The 18,852-nt window shown below is 43.7% G+C and overlaps 2 protein-coding genes across 4 annotated transcripts; one reads left to right on the top strand and one right to left on the bottom strand.

The window, feature by feature from the left end:
- The first annotated feature begins 928 nt into the window (after nucleotides 1–928).
- JTBR (jumping translocation breakpoint protein JTBR) lies at nucleotides 929–3,581 on the top strand. Of its 3 annotated transcripts, XM_017900828.1 has the most exons (4): nucleotides 929–1,149; nucleotides 1,270–1,503; nucleotides 1,586–1,634; nucleotides 1,807–1,903. In XM_017900828.1, exons 1-4 carry the CDS (start codon nucleotides 1,094–1,096, stop codon nucleotides 1,825–1,827), a joined length of 360 nt encoding a protein of 119 aa, XP_017756317.1. In that variant the 5' UTR covers nucleotides 929–1,093; the 3' UTR covers nucleotides 1,828–1,903. The 3 variants fall into 3 exon arrangements, with proteins under 3 accessions (XP_017756317.1, XP_017756316.1, XP_017756315.1); XM_017900827.1 differs by having other exon boundaries at nucleotides 1,586–1,816; XM_017900826.1 differs by lacking the exons at nucleotides 929–1,149; nucleotides 1,270–1,503 and having other exon boundaries at nucleotides 1,584–1,634; nucleotides 1,807–3,581.
- A 1,156-nt stretch (nucleotides 3,582–4,737) lies between these two features.
- LOC108548103 (ubiquitin-conjugating enzyme E2 R2) lies at nucleotides 4,738–18,497 on the bottom strand. Its single transcript, XM_017900876.1, has 5 exons — nucleotides 17,970–18,497; nucleotides 12,793–12,879; nucleotides 6,470–6,566; nucleotides 6,244–6,379; nucleotides 4,738–5,956 (listed from the first exon to the last, which is right to left on the bottom strand). The coding sequence occupies exons 1-5, from the start codon at nucleotides 18,141–18,143 to the stop codon at nucleotides 5,719–5,721; spliced, it is 732 nt and encodes a 243-aa protein (XP_017756365.1). The 5' UTR covers nucleotides 18,144–18,497; the 3' UTR covers nucleotides 4,738–5,718.
- Nucleotides 18,498–18,852: the final 355 nt, after the last annotated feature.

The following is an 18,852-nucleotide window of genomic DNA, read 5'->3' as shown; positions in this document are numbered from 1 at the left end:
AATCGTTTTCCAGAGATTCCTCTTTGAAAGCCATGACGAGTTAAGAATTATTCAATAAAAATAAAATATTTGCAGTTTAATTGGAAGTCACAAAAATTCTGTTAAAATCTTGAGAATATAGAATAAAAAGCAATTATTGTATTGAAGTGTAAATCAAGATAGACTAGTTTACCTTTTGTTTTCTCTCTTTGAGTTATAATTATTTATCCGATATGATTCTTCAATTTCAAATATACATATTTAAGTAAATAGCTTGAATAATGTAATGATATTCTTTTCTTTTCTTTATTTATTATTTTCCTTTTATTTAGAATATATCAAAGTAAAAATTTATTGATAATTTTATATTATTAAAGGGTGACTTTTGAAAGTAATTTATAAAATTCGAATTATTCCGAATAAAAAAAAAGAATCTTACACTTATTCAATTTATTTCAATATTAAAGTTGAAAGTTTGCTTATGTGTTCAGAATATGTACAAAATAAAATAAGATCGTAAGAAATTACCAATGCATGTAGTTGATTTTCAAATTGGAATTAACAATAGCTCATATGAAGTATTATAAAAGTATACAACATTGAACTTTGAGGTTATAGGACGTCCTGTTTTTTCATTCCTATTTCTAATTTCATAATTAAAGTTAGTTTTAATTCCAACCACTGTTAATGTTACAATCTTATTCTCTGCTGAATCGGTAGTGTTGGAAATGACACTAAAATGGTAAAGAGACTCTAAAGGCAAGACGCGGATAAAAAATGCATTTGGTGATATGTCTATTCTATATCTTGTTCGTGGTTATAGACGAGTACTAATCTTTTGATCACCAAGTAATGTAAAAATTAAAAAACTAACAAAAATGTACTCATATACTTTCCGTATAATTTTTAATTCCTATGCCATCTTACAAGAAAAATGTATACACAGTTAACTATAAAACACGTGTTACCTACACGTATTTAGTAAGATCAGTGCAATTTTATAAGTAGTTTTAGATTTATTTACGAGCATTGTTTTCAAAATTTTGTACATTTTCCACATGAATCACGTAACCTGACCAAAAAAGCAAAAATTCATGAAACAGTGTACATCGAAATGATCGAGTTATGCACGAAAAAGCGGATGTTAATTGGCATTACATTATTAGGAGGGTTAGTTTTGTTTTGTATCTTTTCCTATATTGCAGTTATTTTACAAATATCAATGTATCATTATTTAACACGCATATTGTTTATATAATAATATTTTCAATGATTACGTTTTAATTTCAGATTAACAGTATTGGTATTGATTGTTGAAAGTCATTGGACCGATAATCCTAACAAACTTTATTTGGAGAATTTTGAAAATAATACAAGATGTATTTCTGGGGAAGAATATGAAGTAACATCGGAATGTCATCCATGCTCTGCTTTTGAAATAGCAAGTAAAAGCATTGATATATGTGTTCGTGCCAGGTACAAAGAGGTTGTGAAATGTAAAAGTGGTGAAACTATAACGAGAAGGTAAATAATTTGATCTATTTTACACTTTGTTATAGCCTAAAGAAATGATAAAAATGTTGCAATAATAATATGTATAATTCAGTTGTGACAGGGTAGCTTGGCTAGAGGAACGAGCATTTTGGAAGTTTCAGGTATTTATGTTCCTTTTGGCATTAACTTCCTGTATCAGTGTTTATTGGCGTGAAAATGTCCTAAGGCAAAGGATAATAAGAAAAGTAGCCAGACAACTGAGAGCTAGTGTATAGCAAACATTTAATAAATAGCTTTTTTATTTCTTTTATTCGTGTTTCTATGATTTCTCAGGCAGCTACAAAAGATGACTGATACTTATTTGGAAGTGTATTCTGTGACAGAATTATGTCTGGCGCCAATAGAAACAATAGTAACATTGTTTACTGTAAAATACTGCAAATCTAAGATTAATATTAAGCTTGTTCCAAGCAAACGGAAGCCACACGAACAAGCATATACTATAGACATTTCCACTTTTGTATATGAAGTTATAGATACAAATAAAATTCCATATTCCGCGATTTCATGCGAATTACCAATTATCATTATTAATAAAACTAGTTGCATCGCTGGTCTTTGCGCGATACTGCGACAAATAGTTAAAGAAGTCACGGCAGAGTATCCAACGCACTATTGTCGGAAATTATTAGGATTTAAAGATTCGTGTCTAACCGCTTGTTCAGAAGCAAGTGTTTGGACAAAATTTTGCGAGGTAGATTTGATACTAGCTGTAAAATATTTACACGTGGATGAAACAATACAAAGCAAATTGCCTTCGAGTATGGCAAGATTTGAATGTCATATGTCGCAGCCAGTTAGGTTGCACAATTTATATAAATATACCATGTCGAAAAAGTTTTCCGATGAAAATGTAATTTCACGAGACGGAACACCAGAGCATACATATGCAGAAGGTTCGTATCTGACTTTGGCGGATATAATTATATTTGTCTGTATTCACATTTTATTGACTGTATTTTCGAGTGAAACAACAATGAAGTTACTTCCACTGACTATTAAATGGTATAAAAGAATGATTGAAGATCAGATTATACTTGACTGCCTCGAGTGTTTGCCATTGTTGGAGACCCAAGACATGACTAAATTCAATTACACGCTTCCTGATGTAGCGAATCAAAGTTTATATAAGAGTGATCCGAAACGATATAAACCGAGAAGTCGCATATATACGAAGCAAGACGATGTGGAGAACTCGTTGCAGTTATTCAAAACCTTAAACATACAAACCAATCTTGACTCGGAACCATTTGGTGCAGAATTAAACCTTGATTGGTCCTCGATACCGTTTGATGCCACTCCTGAAGGTGGCTCGTTGCCACCTACGCGTTTAAAAAGAAAACACGAACAGTTGCAAAACATGTGTAAGCCTGTCATAAAGTTAGCGAAAGCAGGAGACATAATAGTTGATTTCTGTTCTGGTAGCGGTCACTTGGGCATCTTGGTCGCGCATCTTTTGCCACATTGTACCGTTATACTGTTAGAAAATAAAGAAAAGTCGTTGAATAGAGCCAAAGAGAGGGTTAAGAAATTGAAGTTAACGAACATAAAATTTTACCAGTGTAATTTAGATTATTTTAAAGGACACTTTGATATCGGTATGTCGTTGCACGCGTGCGGAGTTGCAACTGATTTAGTCATACGACAATGTATAAGAGAAAAGGCTATTTTCGTGTGTTGTCCTTGTTGTTATGGATCATTGCACAGTTGTCATCATTTAACATACCCTAGGAGTAACATTTTTAGAAGTGAAATAAACGAGGAGAGATACATAGTACTTTGTCACGCTGCAGATCAAACGCACGACGAAAAGAATGTTAAAACGAATCAAGGTTACGAATGCATGACTATTATCGATATCGATAGAAAAATACAGGCTGAACAATTTGGCTATAGAGTATATCTCGCTAAATTCATACCGAAGACGTGTACACCTAAAAATCACATATTTGTAGGTATTCCTAAAAACGAAATTGTAAACGTCGAACATGTAAGTTAATTACGTTAGACATTCACGATGATTTTGAATACAGATCGATTTAAAACTATTCTTGTTATTGAATGAAACATTTTCAAATAAAGATATGTTTACTTACCTAAAGAACAAAGTGTTTTTTTTTTTTTTTTTTTTTTTTTTTATCAATCTATATATAAATTATATCGATCGATGTATCGTACGAAATGAAAAATTATAGTAATGCTTAAACTATGAACGAAGTACGTAATATTGTTGCGCTAGTTTTATTAAATTGTACGAAGAGATTTTATTGGTATGTACAAAAAAAGGAGAAAAGAATTACGTAGTATACAAATTATTAGCGTTATGTCAGTGTCTTACACATTTTTATCTATTATTAAGTAGCTAGGGACAACATGAAATGAAAAAGGTTTTACAGTATGTCAAGGAACTAGGGAATATTTACTTTTTGCTATACTACTACAAGCGCTGAGTATATGCTTCCTTTAGATAATATTGTAATTTAAATATCCTTTTGCTTTTACTTTACTGCTTAACATTGTTCAACATTTAATTTTGGTCTTTTAATAAAATGGCTAATGAAGAACGAAGATAGAAGTACCATTTACACATTTCATGTCTTTAAGATTGGGTTTCATGTACTATTTACAATTTCAGTCGTACGAGCACAGATACGTTACCACAGAGTAGGTTAGCTGTATCTGGTATTCCTTTCACTTAAGTAGTAAGCTTATGTTTAATCAACTTCACCTACAAAGCTTCATCCCCGTGTGAAAGATAATACTTAACATCAAGAGATCTTAATAATCGTTATAAGCTAAACTAACTTTGTGGATGTAGCGCAATGCACGTAGAAGTTCATAAACGTACTTCAGTACTTTTCTCAAAAAATTTAGCGATATTAATAATAAATCATTGAAACTTAAGATGTATCGTCCATAGCAAAAAATTATATCCTACGTTTAAAAATCATGAATAAACAAGCTGTCCAAAGACCTGCCCTAAAATCTTGCATTAATTCGCACAGGACAATCCTCGTAGATCTATTATAAAGAAGTACAAGTGTCTATAATAATTAAACTTATATAAATCTGCGTGTACATTAAAAAAAAAAAAAAAAAAAAAAAAAAAAAAAAAAAGAAAAAAAAAAAAAAAAAAAAAAAAAAAGAAAAAAAAAAACAGGAAAAACGAAAACAAAAAAAGAAAATGAAAATTATTAGGTAGAGTTTCGATCGAAAAGAAATTTTATAAACGATATACCTGCTGTCTTAAAATTTACGACTACGAAGAATGTTTTTAACAGGTCTTTTTTGGCAGTTTGTTATTTTCTCACACATCCGAATTTCTTTCTCAACTTTTGGCTTTATAGCATAAATAATCATACGAAACAGAAAAATTTAATTTTATTCAATGTAAATTTTATCGAAGATTGGAAATGTAGGATCAATTGATATACCTACTGATAATTTCAAATACGACACACGGATAAAGAAGACTTGAGCCAGCCCAATCATTGTACTTTTCATCATGATTAACTTTATCGAACGTTGATCACCATTAAGGTAAATCAATTGGTCCTGTTTCCTTTTACCTAGTTAAAAGATCGACGTGCCAACCACAACACAACAAGCACAGTGCTCCTAACAAAGTACTTATTTTTATACCGTATATTGCTTAAGTTAAAGAGCTTATAAACACGGCATTCTCGATAATTTACCATATCCTAGAATTCCGAACGGACATCTCGGATTTTATTGTTCAAGGATTTCTAAAGCATATCACTTTCCAACGTGTATCGTTCTAAAACAGAGTCTCGTTTCGTTCTTTTCGCGCCACAACGTAACGAAAATTGAACCGAGATCTTTACGTAAGCAAAGAGAAATGAAGTTATTCACCGTGAAACTATTCGAGCTTAGGTGATCACGTTGATCGAGATAACGGCAAACGATTAATCAACCTAGTTAAAATTGATTTCATTCAAAACGTCGTGACAAGGAATAACGTCGCGACAATCGACGGCATTCGAAGATACGTTTCTACTTAAACATCTAACGACGAATAAGTTCTTTCTGAACGTGTACTTGAATTTTAGGTGGCACGTCTGAAAAGAGAGAGCGTCCGGTTTAGAAGCCCGTTAATTTATTAATCTATACAGAACTGATAATAATTAGCGTTTTCGAGTTTATTTAGTTGATCCAGAAAATGAATCAAGATTCTCCGTTGCCACTATCGTCATCGTCTTCGTATTCGCTGGCGCACATTTGTACCGCATCATCATCGTCGTCGTCGTCGTCGTCCAGCTCGTACTCGTCATCATAGAAATCCGTCATGTCTAGCTGCTGTTCAGCTGGCCTCGCGTGAGTTTTGATGCAGTAATCTTCCAACGTTACTGGTACGACGATTCCCTCTTTCTCAGCCTCCATCTTCGCTGCCTGTGCCTGTTTTCTGTAATCGACAAACCACTTTCTTGGGTGTACTAGCATCTCTTTGCCCGACCTTCGTCGTGTCTTTTCTCCAAAACGCCAACGGTTTCCTCCGTTCTCTAACTTGCACAGTGTTTTAAATCTATATGACCTACTTGCGACGCGATAAATTTTGCGTTACACCAGCGCGTATGTATCGAACATTTATTACCGCGGTAATGTCGCAGACAAAAAGAGAAAAAGGCAAATGTCACGTAGGCGATAAATGAAAAAAACTGCAGGATGCGGAATAGATCAATATTATTGTACCTTATGATATTTTCATACTCGTTGTCTTTACCCTTGGAGTCGCGCCAGCGCCTATACATTACGGAGGCATCCACGTTGGCAGGGCTGAATGTGTTGGGCTCGTTCAACAGCGAAATCACCGACAACAGGATCGTCCTATTCCAAAACCAGAACTCGTTTATCGTTTTTGCATATCGTTAACTCGCACATCTAATAATAAGCGGCATAATCTCAAGTACGTATGTCGTGACATTCTGTGTTGGGTTCCACCTCTCGCATGGCAGTTCTCCACTCTGTGGATCATCTACCGGTGGATGCAGGATCGATATGCATAGATCTCCGCTCTGCGTAACACAACAGAAATGCGATTACTCCAGGCATTCGCAATAATCCGACTATAGACATACTAACAGCGGACTCGGAGTACGAAGGAACTCAAGGAACAAAAACATGTTTGAATACATCCAACGCTCGGCGAATAAACATCTCGGTCCCTGAAACGAATTATCAAGGGCAACCCATCGCGATTATGGCGAGGAGAGAATTTTTTCGATCACAGAAGGAGAAAGAAGGCGAGTTCCGCGTTTAATCGTCCATGAAGGCGCATTGCCCAACGTGGAAACGAGCCTGGAATGGGTCGAAGGACAAAACCTCGTGGTGTCTTTCGCGAACCTGAAAATCCTTGTCCAGTCCCCTTTACGCGCCATATTCGGAGCTCGAGCCACGGCCATGCCGCCTCGGCTCTTTCAGAAGAGCGCAAACACGCGACGACTCTGATTGCAGAAACTTCTCTCGGTGTCCATTTTCCTCTTGATCGTGTAAGAAGATCGGAGCAAGCAAGCCGGTCGATGTAACCGATTCTTCGCGATGGCAGCCGGTCAAAAAGAGGTTGCGGCCACTCCGTGACATCGGCTGATTATCATTCCATGCGTTATCCGTCAGCATGTCTGATTCATTTCGCGAAATTCATCGTTCTCATGGTCGAGAACGGTGGAGGGATCGCGATTTTACGCGACTTTCGTCGAATCTCGCGATGGCGACGTTCGCCGCATATGCTTCCGGGGAAGGTGGTCCGTAACTTGGATGCAAATCTCGTGTGACGCAAGGAAATGTTTGCTCTCGGAAGTTGAGCAACAACGGCTTCGGTACGCACACGCTCGTTCTCTCGATCGGTTTCACCGATTCCAGCAGAGGCGAATATAATCGGATGCAAATCGGATTTGCGCGATATACGGGCTAATTTATCTACTAATGAAAAGCGCAATGGGCGCGGAAACGCGATAGTTAATTAGATTTAATCGACAGGTTACGGACGGGCGTAACAATGGACGAAACAACGTGACGATGCACGGTGGCCATTGAAAGGAAGTCGTGTGCAGTTTCTCGTCTGTCAACCGTTACCAGCCGACCACTTCCGCATCCAGCCGGTCGAAACGTCTACTAATCTACTCGGTAATCTCGATTAGCATTTACACGGGCGACTTCTAGCACCGTATGTCTTCGTGGAACGCTCGTCCCGGTTCACTGAAGCGTTTAAACCCGATCGATCGGCATAAGAAATCACTACATAAAAGCCAACAGCGCCACTCTCGGCTATCAAAAGTGTTTGCGCGTTTCGGGTACGTGCAAGTTCGCGCGTATTTTCTCCGCCGAAACCTTTTCTTTCGATTAATCGCGCGGTAATTGCGAAACGCTCGGACACCCGGAGCAGCGAATCGCGATCACGGATGAATTCCGCGAATGGTTCTCCTTCGAGAGGAAAGCGCCTGTTCGCGAATAGACTTTCACCGTCGTTTGTTTTCCGCGCGCGGACCCATTGTTTCCTGCCAAACTGTTCCACACGGAGTACACACGCTATCGTCGATTTTCGCGACGGACGTGCGCAACCTTGTTTTCCTTTTCTATCTTCCTTTTCCCTCTTTTCACCCGTACACGCGGAAAACGAGTAAAAGGGAACGAGAAAAGAAAGAAACGGAAGAAAGGAAAAGAAAAAAGGAATAGATTGCAAGGGAAACGAGCACGCGTGAAAATTTACGCGCTATCGAGCAGCGATTTTACGAGCGCGAGGAGATGGAAGTGGGTCGTTCGACTTTCCCGGAAATCGGAGCTTGCGAAATCCTCCGATTCGCGTCCAAGTTGCGCGCCGTCGTATCAAGATCGACCGTCATGCCGATAAGAGCCGAACGCGTACATTTCTTTTCTTTTCCTGCTTTCCATCGGCCTCGGCTACTTCAACGGGAACGGTGCAGAAGGATGCACGAGGATATATATTCGCGCGGTGAGCACGCTCTTTGTGGACAAAAGCATGGCATACCGCAGTGCCGTTGGCGAGTGGCCAGCATAAGAGCGAGAAAGAGAAATAGACAGCGTCCTTCTGGTTCTCAGTCCACCACGATTCCCGAAAATTCGCGGCCGCTATTGCGCCCAGAAAATGTCTCTAGATCGCGGCGCAGCTGGTAAGGTGATCGCAGGACCGTGATCCATCGACCATGTCCGCGCGCGCGCGATACTCCCGTGATCGACGATGCAAAAATCCGAACCCGAGGAAGACACGGCGGAAATCCGCGGAGAAACTTTTAGGGAACGTACTCGAGTTCCGGTCGTGGAATAAATTTTCTTACGCTGTGAGACGGATGGCAACGAAGGAAGCGCACGCGAGACAGAAATCCGCGGCCGACGAGGATCCGGTGAAATCCCGTTGAAAGGAAAAAGGAACGGCGATACGTCGGAACGGATGCGCTTGATTTTCAACGGTGTGCAACAGGTCGTGCGAATTCTTGCCGGATTATGGTCAAATGCACGATAAACTTTTATCCTCGGACAGGCCTTTGCTCGCCTGTACCGCTGCTGCTCGTCGCGATGGCCGATGATCGAACGCTTCCAAGCAGTGGGAAGCGAAAATAAGTCCCCTATTTGATGCGCGATACCCGAAAATATCCGATTTAATTATACGACGGGAATTTAGATATAATAAACGCCGGCACCTCTTTCTCCCGTCAGCCGTTGCATTCGCGTGCAATCGGAGCATCGGTGCAATTTGTATCGGGCTGTCGCGACGAGTGGCCATTAGCATTTATTTTCTGCTAATCGCGAGATAAGAGAAGCCGAACGGAGATAGGAAATTCGGCATGTCGCGACATTTTTAACGGTATTCGACCGAGCAACGGTCGCCATCGTACCGAGATGTACGGGCAAAACACCGAAGGAGTAAATTTTTAAAATTAGCGACGCTGGCAAAAGTGAGAGAGCGAAGAGGGAGAGAAGCGAAGAATATCTCTTCGAACGAGGTGAGAACCTTGCCGAGCACTGGTCAGCCTCTAAAATAGACCCCTCGATCGGAGGACTATACGCGAGATCGTTCTTTTAGATTCTCGTAAATTCGAGGCAATCCGAGGGGATCGGGCAAGCCTGTATATCTCGGTTAAAGTGCATGGCGAAGATGCAACTCGATCATTGCCAATGTCGGTGCTCCGTTTCGATAATCGTATCCGACGAATTGCGCATGATCGTAGGACGAAACGCGTGGCGACTAGCACACACGGTGGACGATGCTCGATTTAACCGAAAATTCGATGCATAGACGAAATTATTTTTGACGAGGTGACTGAACCACTTTCACGCCTCCGATCACGGTGAATCATAGCGAAACGTGCTGCTGCGGAGGAGAAACTGTCCTGACCGATCCAAACAGGAAGCCTCGCAGACGATCAACGCTTCTAAATATCTTGACAGAACGCGTGGGTGTGCGTGCCATTTACGCGACAGCCTTTTCGAAATACCCTTCGGATCTTCCTCCGACGCTCCAACGCCACGAGGGTCCGTCGTATTATCCCACCGTGAACATTCTCGCTTAAATATTCCACGCGAGGAATAAATCCCCTTGGAATAAGAGGCAGCTAGCGAATAACTAGCGAGCAGCTACGAATTTCCAGAAGAGCTGCAACACCTACCGATTGTCCACGTGACGTGACTATTTTTCGAGTCACGAGTCGCACTGGAACACGATCAGCTCCCTTAACAGGTAGCCCGTGCTCGTCGGGGCCCGCTGCCCCAACAGAATCCTGTCCCGTTAATGGCAGATCGGGGTTCTAAGCGCGACCTTACCCGAGAGCGTTTCCACCTTACGGCCTTAGAGAGTGGCTCGTAAACGGCAGCACCTATACACGCGTAATTCGTGCCGATACACAGGCCGCCGACACAGCCGAGCAGACCTGCGACACACGTATACGCGCACCTCACCTCGTCTGCAAAGGCACGGCCAGATAGACGGAGGTAACTCGCGTAAGCGCACAGCCAGGGAGCAACCTGAGCGCGCGCGCGAATCTCTCTCTCTCTCTCGCTCTCCGTATGCCGGTGCACGTACAGCCGGTCAGACGTTTTACGGTTCGTCGAATCTTGAGGCGACGACCTCTCCGCCGAGGGCAAACGAGCCTACGGATTTTGTAATGATTCCACTTCAACGCCGGCCGAAGAACGGCGTATCTGAACTCGAGGAAGAGTGGGTGTACCAGGGTCAACCGACTCTGCGATCAAACGCGTCATATCGTGCAATATCGAAGCGTACCGGTTGATAAGACTCGGATGGAGAGTGGAGTGGACCGAGAGAAAGAAGGAGACGCGAATTCGTCGAAGGCCTTCGGGAACTATGAACCGCGTACGCGCTGCGCAAGGTTTCGCGAGGGTGGTGTAAGCAAGGACGTCGAACTCGCCCGTTTCGTTACCTAGGCCTGTTATCTACCGGTGAAAAAGGCGAAGAGGATCGTGTTGCCTTTGTTTCCCAAGACGTATGGTATTATCTAGATTCGAGCGGCGTAGCTGTAACTTGTCATTCGTCAAACAGTTCCGTGGGAACAATGGCGTTTCGTCGGTGATAGCCGGGGGAGGGAAAAATTCGCGCGGCAGGGCTATTATTGTCTGACAGTGTCCCCGTGTTTACAGCACGGCCGTAAGATCCCCCGCGGAGCAAGAAATCTCTCGCACACGTGACTCACGTGGCGAGACGATGGCGGACAAAGGGACTTCGTAGAAAGTCATTCGGTCGTCATTGAACGCGCCACGGTTACGTGGAATTCGCTGCTTCTAGTTCTCGAATTACGCGAGATATCCGTAATACCTTGGTACACACGCACACGTACACACGTACACACATACACACGTGTAACGAGCGTGTTTTTCTCTGTTTACCGCGGTGCAGCAAAGGCGGTACGCGTTAGGCGTCGGTGAAAAAAGATCGACCGACGTGCAAATGCTTCGATTGACTGATAATTGCGCGCGGTGCCGGTTACAAAGTGTATCGAGGTGACAGGAAATCCACGCGTCCGACCGTCTATTGTATGCTCGTTAAACGAAGCACTCGTATTCTTCTTCTTCTTCTTCTTCTTCTTCTTCTTCGTCTTCGTCTTCGTCTTCGTCTTCGCGCTTCTGCGGAGGATTAATCTCGCGGGGAAAAAGGAAAAAGGAAATGGTAAAGAAACGGAGGGGAGGGAAAATAGGAAGAGGAGTCGGAGATGACGGTAGGTTGGAGCGCATTGGCCTCTGCGCGAGAGTACGGGAAGACGCGACGTATGAAAAGTATTCGTTGCACGGAAAATAGCGTATGCGAGAGCGCAACGGTCGGTCATATATTCGCACGATATAACGGAACGAAACTTTCATCGGGAAAAGTTGGACGTGCTCGTGCAGCGATAAAGCGTCTTACCTCGTTACCGTTTCTTTTCTTCTTCCTCGATTGCTCATTAGTCGCCTATCGGTGATCGATTATTACGTTACGAAATATCTCGCCGCTTTCACCTACGCTCGCGGGTTTTCCCAAATAAATACCGACTTTGCATCTCCGCGCGTTGAAACGCCGCTTTTCGTATCACTGTAATAATCCCCCTCTGCGTAGCCATCGGCCATTGTATAATTAATGCGTGCTACTCGACGCATGAAATTTACGTGCGTTTATTCCCGTTAGCCGCGGCGTGTTCGCCTAGCCTCGTCCCTTCCAACAAGTGACTGGACACGGATGTCCAACGAGCTTTGGACGGTCGTTGACTCTTTGCTAGTCGCCGAAGGGTCAAACGAAGAACCCGCGAGAGATGCGCTCCGAGTCGATAAGCTTCGGAAACGAGGCACCTTCGACTGCCGCCATTTCCTCCTACCTTTCGAGACGCTGTCTCTTCGAGGATAAGAGCTCAGTCGCGATTATAAACCTGATACTCGATACGGGACGATGGTCAGAGCAACGATCTATAAATAAAGGATACTTCCATGGGAAATTACGATCGATCGATCGATCGATTCTCGCAGCGCGTACCTTTCAAACTAGTACTTGGCTGAACGAGACGTACTCTCGTGACTGTTGCTTTCGCGGAGTCCTTCCGAGGGTAAGGGACAAAGAGGAAATCGGAGAAAGCTAAAGGGTAGCAAGGGGACACGTCGGACTGGGAGAGAAAGATCCAGCGACAGCCACGAGATCGGAAAGGGGAGGACGAGGACGAGGACGAGGGAAAAACAGCGGAACGATGCGAAAGGGGATGAAAAGTAGAGGCACACGCTGAGGATCGATAATTCCGTGTATTTACTCACCTCGTATACGTTTGGATGCCAAACTTTCGTCATAAACCGAATGCTTGGTGGACTATACGGATAATCCGTCGGGAATTTCATGTGTGCCTGGAACAGAAAGAAAACGGAAGCGCAGGGCACGAGTTAAGATGGTGCGTTTGAACGGGTCGGTCGATAATCGGTTATGCAAATTACCAAAGGAGGTCCCCCGTTCGGGGCTCGTGGAAATTATTTACAAGTCATTTACGAATTGCTCGACGCGTCGAGGAAAAACATTCAACGATCTACGCCCCGGCGTCGTTCGAGCTCGAGGGGGTGAATTTAGCCGGAAAACGAGCGAGAGCCGAGGGGGCTCTATAAAATTCGATCTGTTTCGCGTATCGACGAGGTCTCGGCACTCCGGATTCGAATACGCTCGCCGTTCCTGCAACGACCAGGCGTAATGATTTTACGCGAAGAGAAAAATCCGCGGGACAAAGGAGACGTCGTCGATAATAGACGCGTAATGAATACGCAGCATTGTTTCGATAATAACCGACGGAATAACGACAAGGTATCAGCAAATTGACGATCATCCGAATCGAAACGTGGCCGGGAGAAGGGACGCGTTCCTCTTCCCCGGCGCGTTCTACGCACTTGTGTTGGTACAGAATGAATCCATTTCACACACAGGGTGTACATAAGGGTCGTCCCGATGTTGTTGGCAGACTTTCGTCGATGCTTCGCCGACGGGACGCTATATTGATCGCAACCTGGTCATGGCCCAAATATCCACCTCGTCCTCCAGGATAGCGCGTCCTAGAATTAACTTTCTTTCCATCGAGCCCCTGTTTATGTTTCTGCGGTAAAATTATTCCTACCACGCTGGATCGCGCGTCGAATTAATTACCGGGACGCTGGAGTCTCGCGTCCCGGATCCGCGTCGCGACGCTTCCTACGCAAACCGCGCTCTGTTCCTGTTCGCGCAAACTGGCAATTTCGTCACGCGACTTTCGATACGAGTCTCTCTCCGTATCTCTCCGACATCCACATGCTCCCGTTCCGCAAACTCTTCGTCAGCTCGAGCGAAGATAAGTCGCGGTAATGGCTATCGTTGGACGGGGTCGCGGAAGGGTAGGCTGGATCAGTGAATTTCGAATCGTTACCCGTGTCTCGATCCTGCCAGCCACTGCGTTGCGCTTTTCAGCGTGACATGGGAAAATCGATCGCACTTATCCGTCCGTAATCTCGCATGACATCCGCGAATGGCATTCGCGGAATCGAGGACGAGATCGATTATTTATACAATTACACGAGCGTTCTTACGTTTCCTAAAGCGACAGAAAAATAATGCGTATGGTAGCGACGTGAGATCCAGGCGGAATGAAAAATACGCGACATGGTCGGAGAAACGATAACGTTCGAATTAGAAAGACGAAAAAGGCAAGCGTGTTTGCGTTCGAGTCTTCGATAATGCGATGCTCTTGACACGTGATCGGGAGGCCTTACCTTGACAGTAAGGTAGCGGCAGATAAAAACGCATTGCAATAATTCATAAGCACGTTTGGTAATCGGGATGCACAAAATGGACGTCAACCATTTCGCTGCAACGACGTTGATCGCGCAGCTAGTAAGCTAAGGTTGCATCACGATAAGGAACAAAGGACAGAGTAATATTACACGTGTCTGGATAAGACACGCTTGGTTCGTTACTCGCGTTCGTAACGACCGAATTCGGACCGTGTCGTAACGGGGTGACGAGCGAAGTCTGCGTCGTGAGCGAGAGAAGGGTTAAACGAAAGGGTTAACAAGAATCCGATTGCGCAAAAATATTCGTGGAACAAGACAAGTTGAACGACAGCCTATTTCCCGCCGCTGCGATATCTCAAAGGGTCGTTTACTCGCCGGTTTTTCGCCCGCCGACTGCACACCAGCCTGACCTATAAATTTTCTCGACCTATTTCTACGATAAGCACTCGACGGTCACCCCTTAGGTGGCACTGCGCGACATGGTTACCATCGCTGCCCGTAAACTTCGCGCCGATTCAGGAGGATCAAGGAGTGACCCAAATCGCGAAGACAGGCATCGTCTTGTCCTCTCCAAGACGTTCCTCAAAGAACAGGGTCATTTCGCGTTGTTCCACGAAGCAGTTTCCCGCTCGAGGCCCCACGAATCGCGATACCCGAGTGTTCCATTTCGTCACGAGTTCCACGTCGGCACATTGTATTTTGTTTTCTTTCAATGCGACAAACTGCAGCTGCCAATGCGCCAAATGTGCAATAAGTTTCCGGCCGACGATAATACTCGGGGATACAGGCGAGAAAAAAGCGATCGTGCCTTCGTGCTATTATCGGACGCGTATCGCACGTGTTACAGCTGAAAGTAGGAAACGCATGGCGATCGGAGCCCTGGTGTACACAGCGTGACGAAATCCCCGGTTGATTGCAGGCCCCGTTGCCGCGCGAAAGAAAGAACAAGATGGAAACCAGGTGCTGGCGCGTGTTGCTACATCTGGAGGGAAAGGGTCAGCACTAAAGCGAGGAGCGAGGAGCGAGACGCGTATCACGGATCTACGTGATCCGTGTCCAGTCGATAACAATAAGGAGCGCACGCCGTGAATCTCGACCTTCAAAATTTCAACCTACACGAAAAGTCCCATGCATTATTCATCGTCCATGGTGGAACGGTACACGAAATGGAAGTAGTTCGTAAGTCGAGTTTCGTGTTTAGGCGCCCGAAATAACTCCGTCTCTTTTTCCCGTTCGGGCGATACACGCGTGTATCTCGGTCGATTCCCAGCCACCACTACGAACTCTCTTCGAGTTGGTTAGTCATCGGACTTGTCTCGCGTCCTTTTCTCCCGTCCCCGGGCTTAAAAACATTTCGACGGGATTATACTTTCGCTGGAGGATTCTCCGTTTTAATGGCCTCGTTATCGCGATCGACGATATCGTCGAGATACAGACGCGACGTCTTGATCCACGGGGATCGAAGTGCAAACGGTAATTCGAGAACGCGAAGATGGAGCGGAAGATAGAAAAGTACGGGCGCGATGGGCGAACGATTCGGCGGATTTTAAGGAGGTTCGCGGAACGGCAGTTGCACGTATATGTCGATTCGAATAGCAACAGTTTCGCGGAGAAGGCGTATACGTTACGGTACAGTCGGACTCTCTTGATGCCCATCTTGCCGCGGTGAGGTGAAAGGATTAAATGGGCCAAAATCGCGGAGGGGCGGGGGGGGGGGGGGGGGGGGGGTGGGGGGAAGGCTGGTAGAAAATGACACGGGTGATGCAGGCACGCGTCGAGGAGACCCATTTATTCGCCGTGGATGACCCGTTTGCGTGATACGGCGATACCTTTCCCTGGGGAGAAAAATCCGGCCTGTTCATCTGACGCGGAATGGGACTGGGTGAAAGTCGTTCAGGTGATTCGAGGGATGCCGGCCAAAGATAGACACGAGACAATGCTCGATGGCGTTTTATGTAACATGGCAACACGTTACGCCTCGACTTTACTGGGCCGAACGTAAATCCTTGAGAAAGAAGCGTAGCGGTTTATGATAAACGTAAGTTATTATTTCCGTCCGGTAGAGGGAATCGTCCGTGATAATCAATGGCGGCGTACGATTCTTTTTGCGATTAGAATTTAACTTTGCACGATGACGATTTTTATGTATATGCACGCATCGAGTGCCGGTAAAAAGTAGGGTTAAAAAATGTGTTCCGATTTAAAATATACTGCAACGTATCGAGTCAATAATTGCGAACGCGTGAAAATGTCGAGTCATATTACAAGTTTCGGGTCAACTGGTCGGCAAGATTTTCGTAACAGCCGATGAAAACCGTCGCCGATTTACATACGTACGTAGAGGTATCGCGTAATCGCGATAATAGCCATCGCAACAAAGAACACCGTGTTACCGTGTGACAGTAACGTGCAACAACACTGTTTACGATCGAGACGCATTACGATTACAAAGAGAGTTAGAATCTCGTGGAACAGGATTCGAGAGACACCCACGCAGATGCTGATCACGTGTACGGAACGATATGATTCGCAAATAACGGTGTTGTTGTCAGCCCCGTACTCGTTGCGACCAGTTACACTGTGGGAAGATAGGTAACGCGAGCGTTACGTGAATAAGTGTTCGTAAATTCATAACGAAGCGGAGAGTGGTTTAGAAAGCGGACGCGGATTGTACAAAAAACCGTATAACTGTGCGGCAACGGCAGAATTCATTTTCTGCTAGCTGGAGAGTAGATTGAAAGCGCATAATGATATCGCAACTATCCTTGGTAGGAAATGGGAAAAAAAATAAAGAGAAAAATTACGAAATTCGTTTAATCACGTATGGCGGAATATTTTTCTTCAACCGATCTGAAATTTTATTGTATCGTATCGTATCAAAAGAAACAGTTGTGAAACATTTGTTCAATAAGAATAGCAACGGTGACACTCCGTTTCGAGATGTATCCTCGAGTGATACACGTGGAAAAATTCAATAGGAATATAGCTTTGAGAAGCAAATCAGCGTGGAACGCAATCGATCCGACAGTATTGAGTAATTCTTAATTTTCGAGATTACTCAACGCAGTTTGAAAGTCGCCGGTTGACTTGTACGTGTAAACATTCGTCGAATCGTAACGCCAATAGGAAAGGCGTGCGAATTTACGGCAATAACTACAGCAACGGCTATTATTGGGGAAATCGGCGATCGGTTGCGGCAAAACTCGTTTTTCGCATTGCTACTTTTCCGGTCAAGGTAATCGTAATGCTTCGCGTGTCATCGTCAGGCAACCTTTACGCGGAAACGCTAATGAATGCTCAAGTTTTCCAAATGTATAAGTTGTTAAGATTAGCGGGAAACGCGTTATCGCGAAAATACTATTTCTAAGCAGTACGAAATTGTTCGAAAGTAAAACGGAAAAAGATGTTACTTTGTAACGAAACCGAGTACGCACTGTTGGTTTGATGTTTAAATGAAAAAAATGTACAACCATATTTAGCAATTGAGCAATAAAAAACATCTCCTCGGACGAAAAAGTAAATATTCTTAAACCTCGCACCTATCGAAAGAGAAAGCAAAAACATAACCAACAAAATGAAAAGCGTACCCTATTGTAATGTTTACATGGGACAAAGATAAAAATAAAACAATTTTTTGCTCGGCTAACTTTGCAAAGCGAACAAAAGCTAAGAATGATTATGATAATTACCTTGAAGTATCCTCCTTGGTAAAGCGTATCCGGGGGCCCGAAGATCGCCACTTCCCACTCAAACATGTTGTCCTCGTTAACGAGTTTCACGCGGAATCCCTCGACGGGTTCCTCTTGGAGACCTTTATATTCAAGAGCAAGCGCCCTCAAAGCGCTACTCGTTGTTTGTGCCATATTTCTCTTCTGGAAGTAGAGTCGCAGTCTGTTCCAGGAAGCGGAACGTCCAAAACCTCCTGAAGTGGTAGCACAGAACACTACAGTCGGACGGACGCCTTTGCGAACACTGCTCCTTCTCGAAAGAATCAATTTCCAACGGGTTTTCCAGATAATTTGTGGCCTTTACTACGATTTTTTTAGCCCTTCCTCAACGCGTCGTGATCTTTCACTCGCGGCAGGACGTTTTCTATGATGATAGTACGATTCTGCACACCAAATAAACAAAGAAATATGATCAGACCAACAAACTGCGAAGTGCCCCTCCAATCAACAATATACCATTCCCGATGCACGCACCTCTAACAAAACAGCTGACGTACCTTCTGCGTCAGCGTTGCTTCTCGCGCATGCGCACTGTAATATTCCCTATTTTTCTTCCCTACTGCCGACACTTTTCAAACAAAAATAAATAAAAAATAAAACGGCGATTGCATTTCAAACATATTAAAACTTTTCTTTCAACTTATTCTAATCGACAATTAAAAATTTTAAACAATTTATTCGATTTAATAAATTTCTAGACTTCCTGTTTCCTGATTGGAAAGTACGTCCCCAATCACGTGATGCGTAAAGAAGACATATATATATATATGTATATATATATATATGTATGTATATACCTTTGGTTAAAATTCTTATTGCAAACGAGAATCTCGATTGGATACTT

The sequence above is a fragment of the Eufriesea mexicana genome, unplaced genomic scaffold (genome assembly GCF_001483705.2).
Source record: "Eufriesea mexicana isolate 0111107269 unplaced genomic scaffold, ASM148370v2 scaffold1358, whole genome shotgun sequence".
In the NCBI taxonomy this organism is placed as follows: Eukaryota; Metazoa; Arthropoda; class Insecta; order Hymenoptera; family Apidae; genus Eufriesea; species Eufriesea mexicana.
This window is presented reverse-complemented; position numbering and strand designations above follow the sequence as displayed.